The 17,093-nt window shown below is 41.1% G+C and overlaps 1 protein-coding gene across 4 annotated transcripts in view; it reads left to right on the forward strand.

The window, feature by feature from the left end:
- Nucleotides 1-17,093, forward strand: part of EPS15L1 (epidermal growth factor receptor pathway substrate 15 like 1) — a 428,822-nt gene that overhangs the window by 154,091 nt on the left and 257,638 nt on the right. For all 4 annotated transcript variants that reach the window (XM_073559865.1, XM_073559866.1, XM_073559867.1 and 1 more), the window contains one exon: nucleotides 98-295. In XM_073559865.1, coding sequence (XP_073415966.1) covers nucleotides 98-295 — 198 coding nt within the window. The remainder of the gene's footprint in view (nucleotides 1-97; nucleotides 296-17,093) is intronic.

The following is a 17,093-nucleotide window of genomic DNA, read 5'->3' on the forward strand; positions in this document are numbered from 1 at the left end:
TTTCCTCTTGGTCTTGATTGAAACAAAATTAAACAAAACTGTGCTGTGTGATAAAAACAACATAGTACCTATTGTGTCCTGTTTTGTTTTCTCATAGATTTCCTCACTAAAAGTACAAATTCAGTCCCAAGAATCAGATGTACAGGCACAGGAAGATGAACTTAATAGGGCCAAATCAGAGCTAAACAGATTACAACAGGAAGAGAACCAGCTGGAACAGAGTATCCAAGCAGGAAAGATTCAACTGGAGACCATTATAAAGTCATTGAAATCAACGCAGGAAGAAATTAATCAGGTAAGTCTAATTTAATAATGAAACACTACTTTATTATAATTTAAAATATCATGAAATTGACAGCCCGTGAGACCACTACACAATGTATGGAACTGTGCTGTTTCCATTTCCCTGCTACATCTTCTGTCATGTGATTTGTTAGGTGTTCCTGTAGCCTCACCCCCACCTGGAAAGCCCCTTTAACCCCAAAAATATCACTAAAAAGGTTGTCCAGGTTTAAGTATAAAAATAAAATATAGAGTGACTGCAGACTGCTGAATTGTGATAGTGAGCAATGCACACACTGTCCCAATTCCCCGTATTGCTGATGCAAGCAGGCAGTTATGTGACCGCGTGTATGCGATTTGCATACTTATGGTCATGTACTACAATGTGAAATTGCATTAATTGAGGAACAAATGTCAATTTGCAGCATTCACATTAAGTGCATGGCCTGTGCTTGCATAAAATGATTATTTGTTAGCCGAACATCTGCTCCTGTACAGGGATCTGGTTGTAAGTACAACTTGCAAGCCCTCATACATTTGTGTGGACAGAAAAATAAAATAGTTATGGCTCTGGGAAAAGGTGAGAAAAAAACAAATATCAAAAATGGGAATTGTCCCAGTCTTGAAGGGGTTAATATATCCGAATGAGATGAAGAATGACCAGTAATCATCATGAACGATTGCAGATACAAAAGAAAAAAACAAAACCCATTAATGCAAGTGTAATTGTTAAAGACTTGATAAAATTGGCAATTGGCTTTTGTATGGGCAAGTTATCGTCTTGCATCACAATAGTAACAATGCATAAAAATTTGTGTTTGCGCAAATCAGCAGAGTGACATATAAAATGCTTTAGGGATTTTTTTCATACTGTAGTCACATTATCAGAAACTTCCAGTGTAATATCAAAACTGACAAAATTTTCTGATCTTGACTTTCAAGCCTTCCTTTATTTTTTGCAGGCCTCAATTACACATGTTGCTTTAAAAACAGTAATACATAGATCACATATCAGTTTAATACATTAATTATGTAAGAACTGAGGTCGAATTCGCTTTACTCCTCAGACACAATAGTCACAGTCATCCAATTAGTGTAGAGATAAACAGTTTTTTAACCTCTTCATGACATATGACATACCTGTGCGTTGTATGTTGTGTCCCTGCCTTTGATGCGCACATGCCGAGCCCACATGTTTCCCAGCAAATCATGTCTGATTTAATCATCCATCACGTGCCTTTAACAGCTCTGCTCCATCTGCAGCTCTTCACCTGTAAAAATCTTGCTGTCAAACTCTTGACAGCTGCATTTATAGGGAATCTGTCAACAGGTTTTTCACTGCAATCTGAAGACAGCAGGAGATAAGAGGCTGAAACACAGAATTCAGGGATGTGTCTCTTGTCAGAGTGTGTGCTGGTGTTTACTAACTGTGAAGGATTTATCACCAAGAGATTAACATTGTTGGACTAGATTAGTCTGGTAAAGCACTTTTTCACTGTGATAAGCAGCTCACTGTCTATGGACTTTGTACATGGAGAGTCCGGTGTGGATGGGATCAGCTCTGCTTCATTATAAATGTGAAAAGATTGTGTCAGACCTGCTGCACCCAATAAACTAAAGGCCCCGTATCACATAGCGAGATCGCTAGCAAGATCGCTGAAGCGTCACCGATTTTGTGAAGCAACAGCGACCTCGCCAGTGATCTCACTACGTGTGACATGTAGCGGCGACCAGGCCCCCGCTGCGATGTCGCTGATCGTGCTTGAATGTCCTGGGCCATTTTTTGACCGCTGGTGCCTCGCTGGCCAGCACACATCGCTGTGTTTGACAGTGACGAGCGACCTCGTTAGCGACTCAGAAATAATGGACGCAGGCGGGAGTCGTCAGAATCGCTGCTGTGTGACAAGGTCCCAACGACCGCCGAGGTCGTTATACGGATCGCTGGATCGTTGCTGCGTTGTTGAGTAGATCTGCCTGTTTGACGGCCATGTAGCGACGCACCAGCGATCCTTACCAGGTCGTATCGTTATCGGGATCGCTGGTGCGTCGCTTAGTGTAACGGTACTCTAAGTGATATATTGTTGGATTCAGCTTCTCTTTGTCTGCATTATGCTGCTCTCAGATGAGGTGCAAAAACCTGCTGACAGATTTCCTTTAATGCATCAGCAAGGGGGCATATCATTCTACTCTCCCATAGGCGTGCCTCTCACGTGATCGCAGGGCAGCAATGGGCTGCCATGACAGCAATGGGCTGCCATGACAGCTGGTGTCTGCTGATGACCCTCATGCCTATCGTTGCAATCTTTTTGTGGTAACCAGCTAATGGCTTTCAAATGTTGAAACATGTTATGGAAATAAAAACCGTTCAACTCATCTTGGTCCTAAGCATTCTTGCTTGCAGCAACGCAGCCTGATATTGTGATATAGTCCAAATTGATACCCATAATAGCCATATGTTTATATTAACCTGCATGGTACATACATTGTAGGTAGAAGCTTTCCAGGATGAGTGACGTCCATCCCAATGTAATATTGATAACATTGTGCATAGTCTGTAGCACTGGGGCTGCTAAATAAGGGAATCTTGCTGGAGGTTACAAATAAAACAGTAACCAAAGTACATCGTAGGTATCCCTATGAGGACATGCATTGTAACCACCTCCTCTTTTACACACATTAATAACCAACTGCCAGGGTCCCCTCATCATGAGGAGGCTTCACATACCACAGGCAACCTAACATCCTGTACTTAATGAGCCCTTTTGCAGAAATAAAAGACATGTCCTCAACAGGTTAGGAAATACACCAAACCTAGCCATGATTACAAAAGATATTGCCTTTGCCTAATCTAATTGAAGACCCAATTCCAGCTGCATTGTTGATTTAGTTTTCAAAAGTCTCTATTTCACCTGTCAGATCCAGCTTGATCACATTCAAGAGAAGATTGTCGTGAAACTATTACTATTACAAAAGTTGTGCAATCTTGTCTATTTGTGAGTTATGTTTCCCCACAATAGCTTTCCAATGTCATTCATCATGATTAATATTGATTAATATTACCACTGTATACCAACCTCTGATAAAAAAAACAGTAAACTACCCTCTTAAAATCGCCTATTATTTAGTTGAGCAGAAATCTTCAGATGTTTTGAACTTATTCGTTCGCAGGTAAAAAAAAAAAAATAGTAAGTTTAAGGAAACGTCGAGCGTTGTTCGCAGATCTAATGCAGCTACTCGCTGACGTTCCTTGGCGCCTGCCAGAGCGCTCAGATCTACATTCTCAAGGGCCGATTTGCCACCCGATCTCAGGGGCCTTGTGTTTGACGGCATGGCCGTTGAATCTTGGATTCTAACCCAGGCAGGGTTCGGGAGCAAGGTGGTCGCTACAATGATTAGCATCCGGAAGCCTGCTTCAGCACGAATTTACCACCACACCTGGAAGGTGTTCTTTGCTTGGTGTCGACGCCACGGTGTTTCCCCGCTAAGATTCTCGATCCCCAACTTCTTGGCTTTTCTCCAGTCGGGCTTAGAGAGCCAGGATAGCTCAGTCGGTAGGGCATTAGACTTGGGCTTTGCCCCAGGTTCCCTCAGGAGACAAATATCGGCCTTATCCGTCCTGTTCCAGCGCAGAATTGCTACCAATTTGCAGGTGAAGACTTTTCATTCAGGGAGTCTCCCACTTGGTACCTCCCTATAAGGCGCCTATGGACGCCTGGGACCTTAACATGGACCTAAGTGTTCTGCAGGAAGCTCCATTTGAACCGCTTCAGGATATCTCTTTGAGGTACCTTTCCTGGAAAGTGGCATTCCTAGTGGCCATCACTTCCATCAGGCGGGCTTCAGAGCTGGCGAGCTCCGTTCCTCACTTTCCACAAGGATAAGGTGTCCTCAGACCAGCCCCTCCTTTTCTGCTGAAAGTCGTGTCCTCTTTTCACATTAATGAAGATGTTGTTTTGCCTTCATTTTGTCCAGCACCGATGCGTCATGTGGAAAAGGCTCTTCACACGTTAGACCTGGTAAGAGCCCTCCGGAGGTACGTGTCGCGGACGGCACCCTTTCGTCAGACGGACACGCTGTTCGTGCTCCCCGAAGTGCGCCGGAAGGGACTCGCTGCCTCAAAATCGACCATAGCCATATGGATTCGTTTGATGATTCGGGAGTCCTACCGCATTAGAGGCACGCCGATTCCAGCAGGGATCAGAGCGCACTCTACCCGGACAGTGGGCGCCTTTTGTGCGCTTCGGCACCAGGCTTCGACGGAACAGGTTTGCAATGCAGCAACCTGGTCCAGCCTGCACACATTTGCCAAACATTATAATATCCATGCTCAGGCCTCGGCGGATGCAAGCCTGGGTAGAAGGATTCTCCAAGCAACGGTGGCGTACCTTTTAAACAAGAGGTGCATGTAGCTTGGATCGGTGAGTCAATCTCCCACCCAGGGACTGATTTAGGACGTCCCACAGTATCTGTGTCCCCCAATGAGGCGAAGGAGAAACATGGATTTTTGTGATAACTCACCGTAAAATCCTTTTCTCCGAGACGCTCATTGGGGGACACAGCACCCACCCTGTTTCTGTTTAGTTAATATGCTTTTATTTATGTGATATAAGGGTGGTCCTTTTCTGGACATGTTGTACCTGTATTAAGGCTGATTTTGTTGTCCTCCTACTGCTTTGGCACCAAACTGAGTTCCGCCCGCAATTGGGGCGAGGGTGTATACGACGGAGGAGGAGCTAACCTCTTTTTTTCACTTAGTGTCAGCTTCCTAGCGGCAGAAGCATACACCCACAGTATCTGTGTCCCCCAATGAGCGTCTCAGAGAAAAAGATTTTACGGTGAGTTATCACAAAAATCCATGTTTCACGGCTCTACGTTATAAACTTCTGTCAAGCGCATGGGGGTTCAAAGTGCTCACCACACATCTAGATAAGCTCCTTGGGGGGTCTATTTTCCAAACTGGGGTCACTTGTGGGAGGTTTCCACTGTTTAGGCACTTCAGGGGCTCTCCAAACGTGACATGGCTTCCGTTCTCGATTCCAGCCAATTTGACATTCAAAATCTCAAATGATGCTCCTTCCCTTCTGAGTACTGCCGTGAGCCTAAAGATTGGTCTTCCTGCACACATGGGGTGTCAGTGTACTGAGGAGAAATTGCACAACAAATATTGTGGTTCATTTTCTCCTGAAACCCTTGACAAAGTAAAAAAAATTGTGTCCAAAGATAATTTTGGGGGAAAAAAAGTTAAATGTTCATTTTTTCCTTCCACATTGCTTCAATTATTGTGAAGTACCTAAAGGGTTAATAAACTTCTTGAATGTGGTTTTGAACACCTTGAGGGGTGCAGTTTTTAGAATGGGGTCACTTTTGAGTATTTTCTGTCAATATTGACCCCTCAAAGTGACTTCAAATGTGAGGTGGTTCCTAAAAAATGGTTTTGTAAATTTTGTTATAAAAATGAGTAATCGCTGGTCAACTTTTAACCCTTATAACTTTCTAACAAAAAGAAATGTTGGTTCCAAAATTTTGCTGATGTAAAGTAGACGTGGGAAATATTATTTATTAACTACTTTTTGTGAATTAAGGGCATAAAAATTAAAAGTTTGAAAATTGCAAAATTGTAAAAATTTTCACCATATTTCCATTTTTTTCATAAATAAACGCAAGTTATATCGAATATTTTTTACCACTAATATGAAGTACGAAATGTCACGAAAAAACAGTCTCAGAATCAGCAGGATCCATTGAAGTGTTCCAGAGTTATAAGCACATAAAGTGACAGTGGTCTGATTTCAAATTTAAGGCCTGGTCTTTAACCTACAAAATGGCTTGGTCGTTAAAGGATTAAAGAAAGTAAGCATAAGCTGCAGGTGCCTAGACAGCTTCTGTGCCTGGTCTATCATGAAAGCCAAAGAACACAGATTGCCTTCCAACTTAACTGACATCTTAACCCTTTTATGACTTCTGCCATATATGTATGGTGCATGTTGGAAGCAGTTATGTGGAGGGGGCTCCCGCCCCTCGCTCACCCCATACAGTGCAGGTGATGGCTTTATATTGCAGCCAAAACCTTACTGCTAACAATCACGGGTGGAGCAGTGCTCCGCCCTCAGTTGTTAACTTGTTAAATGCTGCTGTCAATCTCTGACAGCAGCATTTAACACTCGCCCCCATGCGTGCATCATTTTCTCCACCCATCAGCTCGCTCGTGACACGATCTCGGGTCGCCGATAGTTTGTCACGACAGCCAGGGTCAGCTTGATGAACCCTGTGCCTGTCATTATGGAGCTCCTTTGAAACCCTGTCTGTGGCCGGGTTTCAAAGGATACTGTGATTTCTGCTGTATGCAGCGATGCTGTTGCTGGTCATTTTTACCACAAAGTGTACACTGTAGAAACAATTCCCAAAAAACAATGTCAGAATGGCATTTTTTCACAATTTAACTGCTCTTGGATTTTTTTCCCCATTTTCCAGTACGCTGTGTGGTAAAATGAAGTGTCATTCAAGCGTACCAATCATCTCACAAAAACAACCCCCACATGTCTTAGAGAACAGAAAAATAAGAGGTATGGATCTGGGAAGAAGGGTAGTAAAAAAAAAAGGTAATTAGCCGCAACATAACTGGTTAAAGCAAGGAGAGAAGCAGCCAAGAGGTCCATGGTCACTCTGGAGGACCCGCAGAGATCCACCGCTCAAGTGGGAGAATCTGTCCACAGGACAGCTATTAGTGTGAACGTGACCTATCAGTATTTGTAAGCGAAAACCAGGAGTGGAGCAATCAGAGGAAAAGTATAATAAAAAAGCATGCACAACTTCTGAATTTTTGACCCACCTCCTGGTTTTACTGATGTGAAATACTGACCAAATACTGAACGTGTGACCCTGGCCTTACTCGTATACTCCACAAATCTGGCCTTTATGGAAGTGTGGCAAGAAGAAATCCATTTTTGAATGCAAAGATACACAGTGAATATAATACATTGATAAATAGCAGCTTGAGATAATTTTCACCTGCTTTTCATTTCATTGATACACTGCACAGTGTGATGCATTGGTGAAATAATTCATTATATTTGTTAACCCATTTAGGTGAATTTATGAGATATAATAGTTAAACGGATTCTGCCGTTGTATTCTGCACGCTACTGGTACTTAATAAAATGAAAGCTAAACGTGCGACCTTGTAATGCTGAAAGAAATGATTTGATTTGCTATTGAAATATATTTGAGAAAAATCTTTTAATTTCATCTTTTCTTTTGGATATCACTTTGGACACAACTTATCTCTCAGAAGCCACCTCATGTACCTTCATATTATTATTGTCTTATACAATCATAGATACTGTTGTGTGAAAAAGTGTTGGCCCCCCCTTCCTGATTTCCTACTCTTTTGCATGTTTGTCACACTTAAATGTTTCAGATCACAAAACAAATTTAAATATTAGACAAAGATAACACAAGTAAACACAAAATGCACTATTTAAGTGAAGGTCTTTATTATTAAGGAAAAAAAAATCCAAACCTACAGGGCCCTGTGTAAAAAAGTGATTGTCTCCCCCCCCCCCCCCCCCCAAATAAAAAAAAAAAAGCTAAATTAACTGTGGTTTATCACATCTTTGGGAGCTGAGTTCAAATTCCCTAGCCACACCCGTGTCTGTCTGCTGCCACACGTATTCTCAATCAAGAAATCACTTAAATAGAACCTTCCTGGCAAAGTGAAGTAGATCCTCAAAAGCTAGGCATCATGCTGTGATACAAAGATATTCTAGAGCAAATGAGATGCAAAGTAATTGAGATCTATCAGTCTGGAAACAGTTATACAGCGACTTCTAAAGCTTTGGGGCTCCAGCGAATCACAATAGGAGCCGTTATCTACAAATGGCGAAAATATGTAACAGTGGTGAAGCTTTACAGGAGTGGCCTGCCAACCAAAATGACTCCAAGAGTGCAGCAGTGGCTCATCCAAAAGGTCTCAAAAGTCCCCACAACAACATCCAAAGAACTGTAGGCCTCACTTGCCTCAGTTAAGGCCAGCGTTCATGATGCCAAGAGACTGGGCAAAAATCGTCCGCATGGCAGAGTTCCAAGACGAAAACCACTGCTGATCAATAAGAACATAAAGGGTAGTCTCAGTATTGCCATAAAATATCTTGATAATCACCAAGACTTTGGAGAATACTCTGTGGACTGACGAGACAAAAGTTGAACTGTTTGGAAGGTGTCTGTCCCATTGCATCTGGCATAGAAATAACATATGAGAAACTGGGTCTGAGCAGAAAAAGTAAATTAATGTGCATGCAAAATGTAATTGCATATGAACACATGACCTTTACACAGAGAAAACCAAAAGCAAAACACAAAACAAATATCCTGGAATAAAAAAGTGAAAAAATATATTGCAAAAATTGCATGGAGGTAGTAATAATAGTAATAATAAGGGTATTTAGTTAACATAATTTTGATCAAATTAATGTAGAAGCCATCCCGCCACGTCACGGCAACCCTTGTGGGACAGTCCCAACTCTTGTATTTAAAACCTTTCCACTTGTCAAATGACGTAAATGTGAACAAGGACAGAGGGACTGAACCACCAGTAATAGTATAGGCCAGACAGGATGGATTTTCCAACTCAGAAACAGGGCGGTCACACCCTTATATGCACAAATAACATAGCATTTCAGAAAAGGAACATTACCATTACATACCAACAGTAAAATAAACAGTAAAATATGGTGGTGGTAGTGTAAAGGTCTGGGGCTGTTTTCCTGCTTCAGGACCTTGAAGACTTGCTGGAGTAAATGGAACCATGAATTCTGCTGTCTACCAAAATATCCTGAAGGAGAATGTCTGGACATCTGTTCGTGACCTCAAGCTGAAGTGCACTTGGGTTATTCAACAGGACAATGATCCAAACACACCACCAAGTCCACCTCTGACTGGAATACCACCAAAAATTGAAATGCCCAAGCACACTAATCTAATATATAAAGCTCAATGTGTGTGTGTATGTGTGTATGTCCGGGATTGGCATCTGCACCGTCGCAGCTACAGCCACAAAATTTTGCACAGTCACACGTTTGTCCCCGAGAGCGTCATAGGCTATGTTGTGAGGCGAAATTTTAACCCCCGCGCGTTCCAATTCACCAAACAATTTTGCCCCATGTACAAAATGGGGGAAAAAGTGTATGTAACATAGTAACATAGTTATTAAGGCTTAAGGAAGACTTTAAGTCCATCTAGTTAAACCCATATCCTATCCCAACTTGCCCTAACATCTTGATCCAGAGGAAGGCAAAAAAAACCCATGTGACAAACAGTAAGCTTCACATTGGGGAAAAAAATTCCTTCCTAACTCCACATACGGCAATCAGACTAGCTCCCTGGATCAATGCAATATTAAGGAAACTAGTGTTTTATACCCTGTAATATTATCCTTTTCAAGAAAGGCATCCAGTCCCTTCTTAAATTTTAGTAGGGAATCACTCATTACAACATCATATGGCAGAAAGTTCCATAGTCTCACTGGTCTTACAGTAAACTATCCGCGTCTGTGAGTATGCTTAAACCTTCTTTCCCCCAGACGTAGAGGATGCCCCATTGTCCCCGTCACAGGTCTAAGAGTAAAAAGATCATTAGAAAGGTCTTTGTATTGTCTCCGCATATATTTATACATTGTAATAAGATCACCCCTAAGCCTTCGATTTTCCAAACTAAATAACCCCAAGTGTAATAACCTGTCTTGGTATTGCAGACCCCCCAGTTCCCTAATAACCTTGGTCGCTCTTCTCTGCACCGGCTCCAGTTCAGCTATGTCTTTCTTATACACTGGAGACCAGAACTGTACACAGTATTCTAAGTGTGGTCGCACTAGTGACTTATATAGAGGTAAAATTATGTTCTCATGAGCATCTATGCCTCTTTTAATGCATCCCATTATTTTATTTGGCTTTGCAGCAGCTGCCTGATACTGGCCACTAAAAGTGAGTTTGTCGTTGCACCCATACACCCAGGTCTTTTTCAGTGACAGTTTTGCCCAGTGTTTTACAATTAAGCACATAATTATACATCTTGTTTGTTCCACCCAAGTGCATGATCTTACATTTATCCCCATTAAAGCTCATTTGCCATTTATCGGCCCAAGCTTCTAGTTTACATATCCTCCTGTAATATAAAATTGTCCTCCTCTGTATTGATTACCCTGCAGAGTTTAGTGTCATCTGCTAATATTGAAATTCTACTCTCTATGCCCCCTACAAGGTAATTAATAAATATGTTAAAAAGAAGCGGGCCCGAACCTGACCCCTGTGGTACCCCACTGCTAACCGTGACCCAGTACGAGTGTGCTCCATTAATAACCACCCTTTGTTTCCTATCCCTGAGTCAGCTCTTAATCCACCTACACATATTTTCCCCTATCCCCATTGTTCTCATTTTATGTATCAACCTTTTGTGTGGCACCGTATCAAAAGCTTTTGAAAAGTCCAGGTACACCATGTCCACTGCATTCCCTTGGTCCAGTCCTGAACTTAGCTCTTCATAAAAGCTTATCAGATTAGACAGGAACGGTCCCTTGTAAACCCATGTTGATATTGGGTCATGAGGTTATTCTTCTCCAGATACTCCAGTATAGTATCTCTTAGAAAACCCTCCAGGATTTTACCCACAGTTGAGGTTAAACTTACTGGCCTATAATTTACAAGTTCAGTTTTTGTCCCCTTTTTTGAATATTGGCACCACATTTGCTATTCGCCAGTCCTGTGGTACAGACCCTGTTATTATGGAATCTTTAAAGATTAAAAATAATGGTCTATCTATGACTGTGCTTAATTCCTGCAGTACTCGGGGGTGTATCCCATCCGGGCCCGGGGATTTGTAAATTTTAGGGATTTTTAGACACTGCCGTACTTCCTGCTGGGTTAAGCAGGTGACATTTAATTGAGAATTTTTATCCCTGATCATGTTATCCGTCATGGGATTTTCTTGTGTAAATACTGTCGAAAAAAAGTAATTTAGCATAATGGCTTTTTCCCCTCATCCTCATCCACCATTTTACCCAGACTATTTTTAAGGGGGCCAACACTATAATTTTTTAGCTTCTTACTATTTATGTATGTATGTGATTTTATACAAAAGAGAAAAAAAAGTGATGGCACTCACCGTTCTGTCGTGAAAATAATTTATTAATTAAAAGGCATTGGCACGGGAGGAACGTACAGAGAGTGGGCAATGGCCATTTCACGGACTTGCGCTTCAACGGGTCCTCCAACAATTTTGCCCCTATGTACATAATGGGGAAAAAGTGTGTGTATGTATGTATGTGTGTATGTCCGGGATTGGCATCTGCACCGTCGCAGCTACAGCCACAAAATTTTGCACAGTCACACGTCTGGACCCCAAGAGCGTCATAGGCTATGTTGTGAGGCGAAATTTTAACCCCACGCTTTCCATTTCACCAAACAATTTTGCCTATTATTCTTATCATTTCTATGGTGTTATCATCCTTCTGTAAAGCTGGAAATAACACAATTTATTACCGTGCCAACACAGACCACCCTCTGACACAGACTGCAGGGGAGCCCAGTATCACACAGGATAGGAATAGATACACGGCTCAGCAGTCAGTATCACACAGGAGACGATTAGATACACAGCTCAGCAGTCAGTATCACACAGAATAGGATTAGATACACAGCTCAGCAGTCAGTATCACACAGGATAGGAATAGATACACGGCACAGGAGACGATTAGATACACAGCTCAGCAGTCAGTATCACACAGAATAGGATTAGATACACAGCTCAGCAGTCAGTATCACACAGGATAGGAATAGATACATGGCTCAGCAGTCAGTATCACACAGGATAGGATTAGATACACAGCTCAGCAGTCAGTATCACACAGGAGACGATTAGATACACAGCTCAGCAGTCAGTATCACACAGAATAGGATTAGATACACAGCTCAGCAGTCAGTATCACACAGGATAGGAATAGATACACGGCTCAGCAGACAGTATCACACAGGAGACGATTAGATACACAGCTCAGCAGTCAGTATCACACAGAATAGGATTAGATACACAGCTCAGCAGTCAGTATCACACAGGATAGGAATAGATACACGGCTCAGCAGTCAGTATCACACAGGATAGGATTAGATACACAGCTCAGCAGTCAGTATCACACAGGAGACGATTAGATACACAGCTCAGCAGTCAGTATCACACAGAATAGGATTAGATACACAGCTCAGCAGTCAGTATCACACAGGATAGGAATAGATACACGGCTCAGCAGACAGTATCACACAGGATAGGATTAGATACACAGCTCAGCACACAGTATCACACAGAATAGGACTAGGTACACGGCTCTGCAGTCAGTATCACACAGGAGAGGATTAGATATACGGCTCAGCAGTCAGTATCATACGGGATAGGATTAGATACACAGCTGAGCAGTCAGTAACACATGATAGGATTAGGTACGCGGCTCAGCAGACAGTATCACACAGGATAGGATTAGATACACAGCTCAGCACACAGTATCACACAGAATAGGACTAGGTACACGGCTCTGCAGTCAGTATCACACAGGAGAGGATTAGATATACGGCTCAGCAGTCAGTATCATACGGGATAGGATTAGATACACAGCTGAGCAGTCAGTAACACATGATAGGATTAGGTACGCGGCTCAGCAGTCAGTATCACACAGGATAGGGTTAGATACACAGCTCAGCAGACGGTATCACACAGGATAGGATTAGATACACTGCTCAGCAGTCAGTATCACACACAATAGGATTAGATACACGACTGAGCAGTCGGTAACACATGATAGGATTAGATACACAGCTCAGCAATAAGTATCACACAGGAGAGCATAAGGTACACAGCTCAGCAGACATTATCACACAGGATAGGGTTAGATACACATGTTTATCAAAAGGCTCTTGAATGAGTTGAAAATAAAATACTATCAATACTTGGGTAATCGTTTAATTTGTGTTGCAAATCTGTAGTGTTGAATATATGATGTGAAATGTTTTTATGTGCAATATAATCATTATAATTTGTTATAACTAACCACAGTTGGTTACTATGCGCAGGCAACGCCGGGCTCTTCAGCTAGTACGAAATATAATAGTAATTAAATCTTTATTGTGCACAGCATAAAAACATTAGATTAAAAAAACAGATAAAGAAGGGGAGAATTTCAACAAAGACAAGAGTGGTAATCAACCTATTTTATGAAAATGTAAACAAATAGATTTACTAATACATAAATTAATCGTACACCATAATATTAACAGCGCTTGCATACTATGTTACATCCGTTTACATTAAATATAAGTACTGTGGTTCCATCTAGCGGTTGTGTGCTGAAATGCAAAACTTGAGGTAGATAAGAGTAAGAATTGCTGTCCCCAAAAAACATATATATATATATATATATATATATATATATATATATATATATATATATATATATTAACATTAGTGTGTCACATTTGCTCATTTGTGAAAAAGTATGTACACAGTAGTTATATAAGTATAAATTATGACTCAAAATTCCTCAAGAGGTTAGAGAAAGCCAGCAAATGTAGCACACCAGTTAGAGATGTGGGGACACAGAGCAAGTAACCAAAAGATGAAATGAAAAGACAATCAGGCAAGAACAAGTATATGCTAATGCTATGCCATATCAATCCAAGATTTGTGTGTGTGTATATATATATATATATATATATATATATATATGTATATACAGTACAGACCAAAAGTTTGGACACACCTCATTCAAAGAGTTTTCTTTATTTTCATGACTATGAAAATTGTAGATTCACTCTAGAGGCATAAAAACTATGAATTAACACATGTGGAATTATATAATTAACAAAAAAGTGTGAAACAACTGAAAATACTGTATATCTTATATTCTAGGTTCTTCAAAGTAGCCACCTTTTTGCTTTGATTACTGCTTTGCACACTCTGGGCATTGTCTTGATGAGCTTCAAGAGGTAGTCACTGGAAATGGTTTTCACTTCACAGGTGTGCCCTGTCAGGATTACTAAGTGGGATTTCCTGCCTTATAAATGGGGTTGGGACCATCAGTTGTGTTGTGCAGAAGTCTGGTGGATACACAGCTGATAGTACTACTGAATAGTCTGTTAGAATTTGTATTATGGCAAGAAAAAAGCAGCTAAGGAAAGAAAAACGAGTGTCCATCATTACTTGAAGAAATGAAGGTCAGTCAGTCCGAAAAATTGGGAAAACTTTGAAAGTGTCCCCAAGTGCATGAATCCCTACAAAGAAACTGGTTCACATGAGGATCGGCCCAGGAAAGGAAGACCAAGAGTCACCTCTGCTGCGGAGGATAAGTTCATCCGAGTCACCAGCCTCAGAAATCGCAGGTTAACAGCAGCTCAGATTAGAGACCAGGTCAATGCCACACAGAGTTATAGCAGCAGACACATCTCTACAACAACTGTTAGGAGGAGACTTTTTGCAGCAGGCCTTCATGGTAAAATAGCTGCTAGGAAACCACTGCTAAGGGCAGGCAACAAGCAGAATAGACTTGTTTGGGCTAAAGAACACAAGGAATGGACATTAGACCAGTGGAAATCTGTGCTTTGGTCTGATGAGTCCAAATTTGAGATCTTTGGTTCCAACCACCGTGTCTTTGTGCGACGCAGAAAAGGTGAACGGATGGACTCTACATGCCTGGTTCCCACCGTGAAGCATGGAGGACGAGGTGTGATGGTTTGGGGGTGCTTTGCTGGTGACACTGTTGGGGATTTATTCAAAATTGAATGTGCAAATTGCCTCTTCAGAGAAAAAGAGGACTTGAACTCTATAGCGCCACCTGTTGGTAGTAGCGATCCTACAAGTCTCAATCAACCCTTTAACGAGTCTTGTAATATGACTTAGGATAAAAGCCAAATCAGAATCTCAATTTGCAGACACGGTGTTTCGAACTATTGGCTCTCGTCAGTGCAAAGTATGAGAACTGATTTGGCTAGATGAGAGGCTCTAGACTGAGGTCTGAGGGGTAAGGTTTCTCCTTGTGGAGAGTGACATGCCAGCTCTGGCTTGTCAAGGTAAGGAGACTTATTCGCCGTGTAATGCTCCAGGCATACTGAACCAGCATGGCTACCACAGCATCTTGCAGCGGCATGCTATTCCATCCGGTTTGCGTTTAGTTGAACTATCATTTATTTTTCAACAGGATAATGACCCCAAACACACCTCCAGGCTGTGTAAGGTCTGTTTGACCATGAAGGAGAGTGATGGGGGTGCTACGCCAGATGACCTGGTCTCCACAGTCACCAGACCTGAACTCAATCGAGATAGTTTGGGGTGAGCTGGACCGCAGAGTGAAGGCAAAAGGGCCAACAAGTGCTAAGCATCTCTGGGAACTCCTCAAGACTGTTGGAAGACCATTTCCTGTGACTACCTCTTGAAGCTCATCAAGAGAATGCCAAGAGTGTGCAAAGCAGTAATCAAAGCAAAAGGTGGCTACTTTGAAGAACCTAGAATATAAGACATATTTTCAGTTGTTTCACACTTTTTTGTTAATTAACACATGTGGAATTATATAATTCATAGTTTTGATGCCTTCAGAGTGAATCTACAATTTTCATAGTCATGAAAATAAAGAAAACTCTTTGAATGAGAAGGTGTGTCCAAACTTTTGGTCTGTACTGTATATATATATATATATATATATATATAACAGCAGCTCTTAATCTACCTCAAGTTTTGCATTTCTGTACACAACTACTAGATGGAACCACAGTACTTATATTTAATTATTTAATCGCAACAGATGAATTACGTGATATAGTATGCAAGTGCTGTTAATATTATGGTGTATGATTAATTTATGTATTAGTATATCTATTTATATTTTTGCATAATAGATTGATTACTACTCTTGTCTTTGTTGAAATTCTCCCCTTTATCTGTTTTTTATCTAATGTTTTTATACTGTGCACAATAAAGATTTAATTACTTTTATATTACATATTTGTGTGTTTGGCATTTCAATTTTTGGTGGTAGTCTATTGTTTTAAAAAAATTCCCATTTAACTATTTCACCCCACTCTTGTGGAGTCCACCTCTGACTGGCTTAAGAAAACAAAATTAGGACTTTAGAGTGGACTAGTCAAAGTCCTGACCTTAATCCGATTGAGATGCTGTGGCATGGCCTTTAAAAGGTGGTTCATGCTCGGAAACCCTCCCAATGTGGCTGAATTACAATAATTTTACAAAGATGAGTGGGCCAAGATTCCTCCATAGCACTTTCTCACACAGGGCCCTTTAGGTTTGGAGTTTTTTCCCTTAATAATAAAGACGTTCATTTAAAAACTGCATTTGTTGTTTACTTGTGTAATCTTTGTCTAACATTTAAATTTGTTTGGTGATCTGAAACATTTAAGTGTGACAAACATGCGAAAGAATAGGATATCAGGAAGGGGGCAAACATTTTCATACAACTGTATAAACATATTAGGTTCTGGAGGTCCCTGATTTGATTCACCAACTTGTTCTCAAAACTAATACCTATTTTTTCCCCATATGTTCGGTTTGTGATGAGACAACCTTATGACTCCTGAAGCATGTTACCTAATCTGAGGGATAGAAAGGTATTATAATTATTAGGTCCCTCTGACGACTTCCAAATTTGCAGAGTCTGACCGGGATGCCATAACAGTTGCTTACGCTTTTTATTTCAGTACACTCAAGAAGCTTCTGCTGTTTTTAACCTTTCAAGCATTGCTTCTTTAAGGATGTGGTTTGTCTGGTTT

The sequence above is a fragment of the Dendrobates tinctorius genome, unplaced genomic scaffold, assembly GCF_039654945.1.
Source record: "Dendrobates tinctorius isolate UK_male_01 unplaced genomic scaffold, ASM3965494v1 ptg000276l, whole genome shotgun sequence".
In the NCBI taxonomy this organism is placed as follows: Eukaryota; Metazoa; Chordata; class Amphibia; order Anura; family Dendrobatidae; genus Dendrobates; species Dendrobates tinctorius.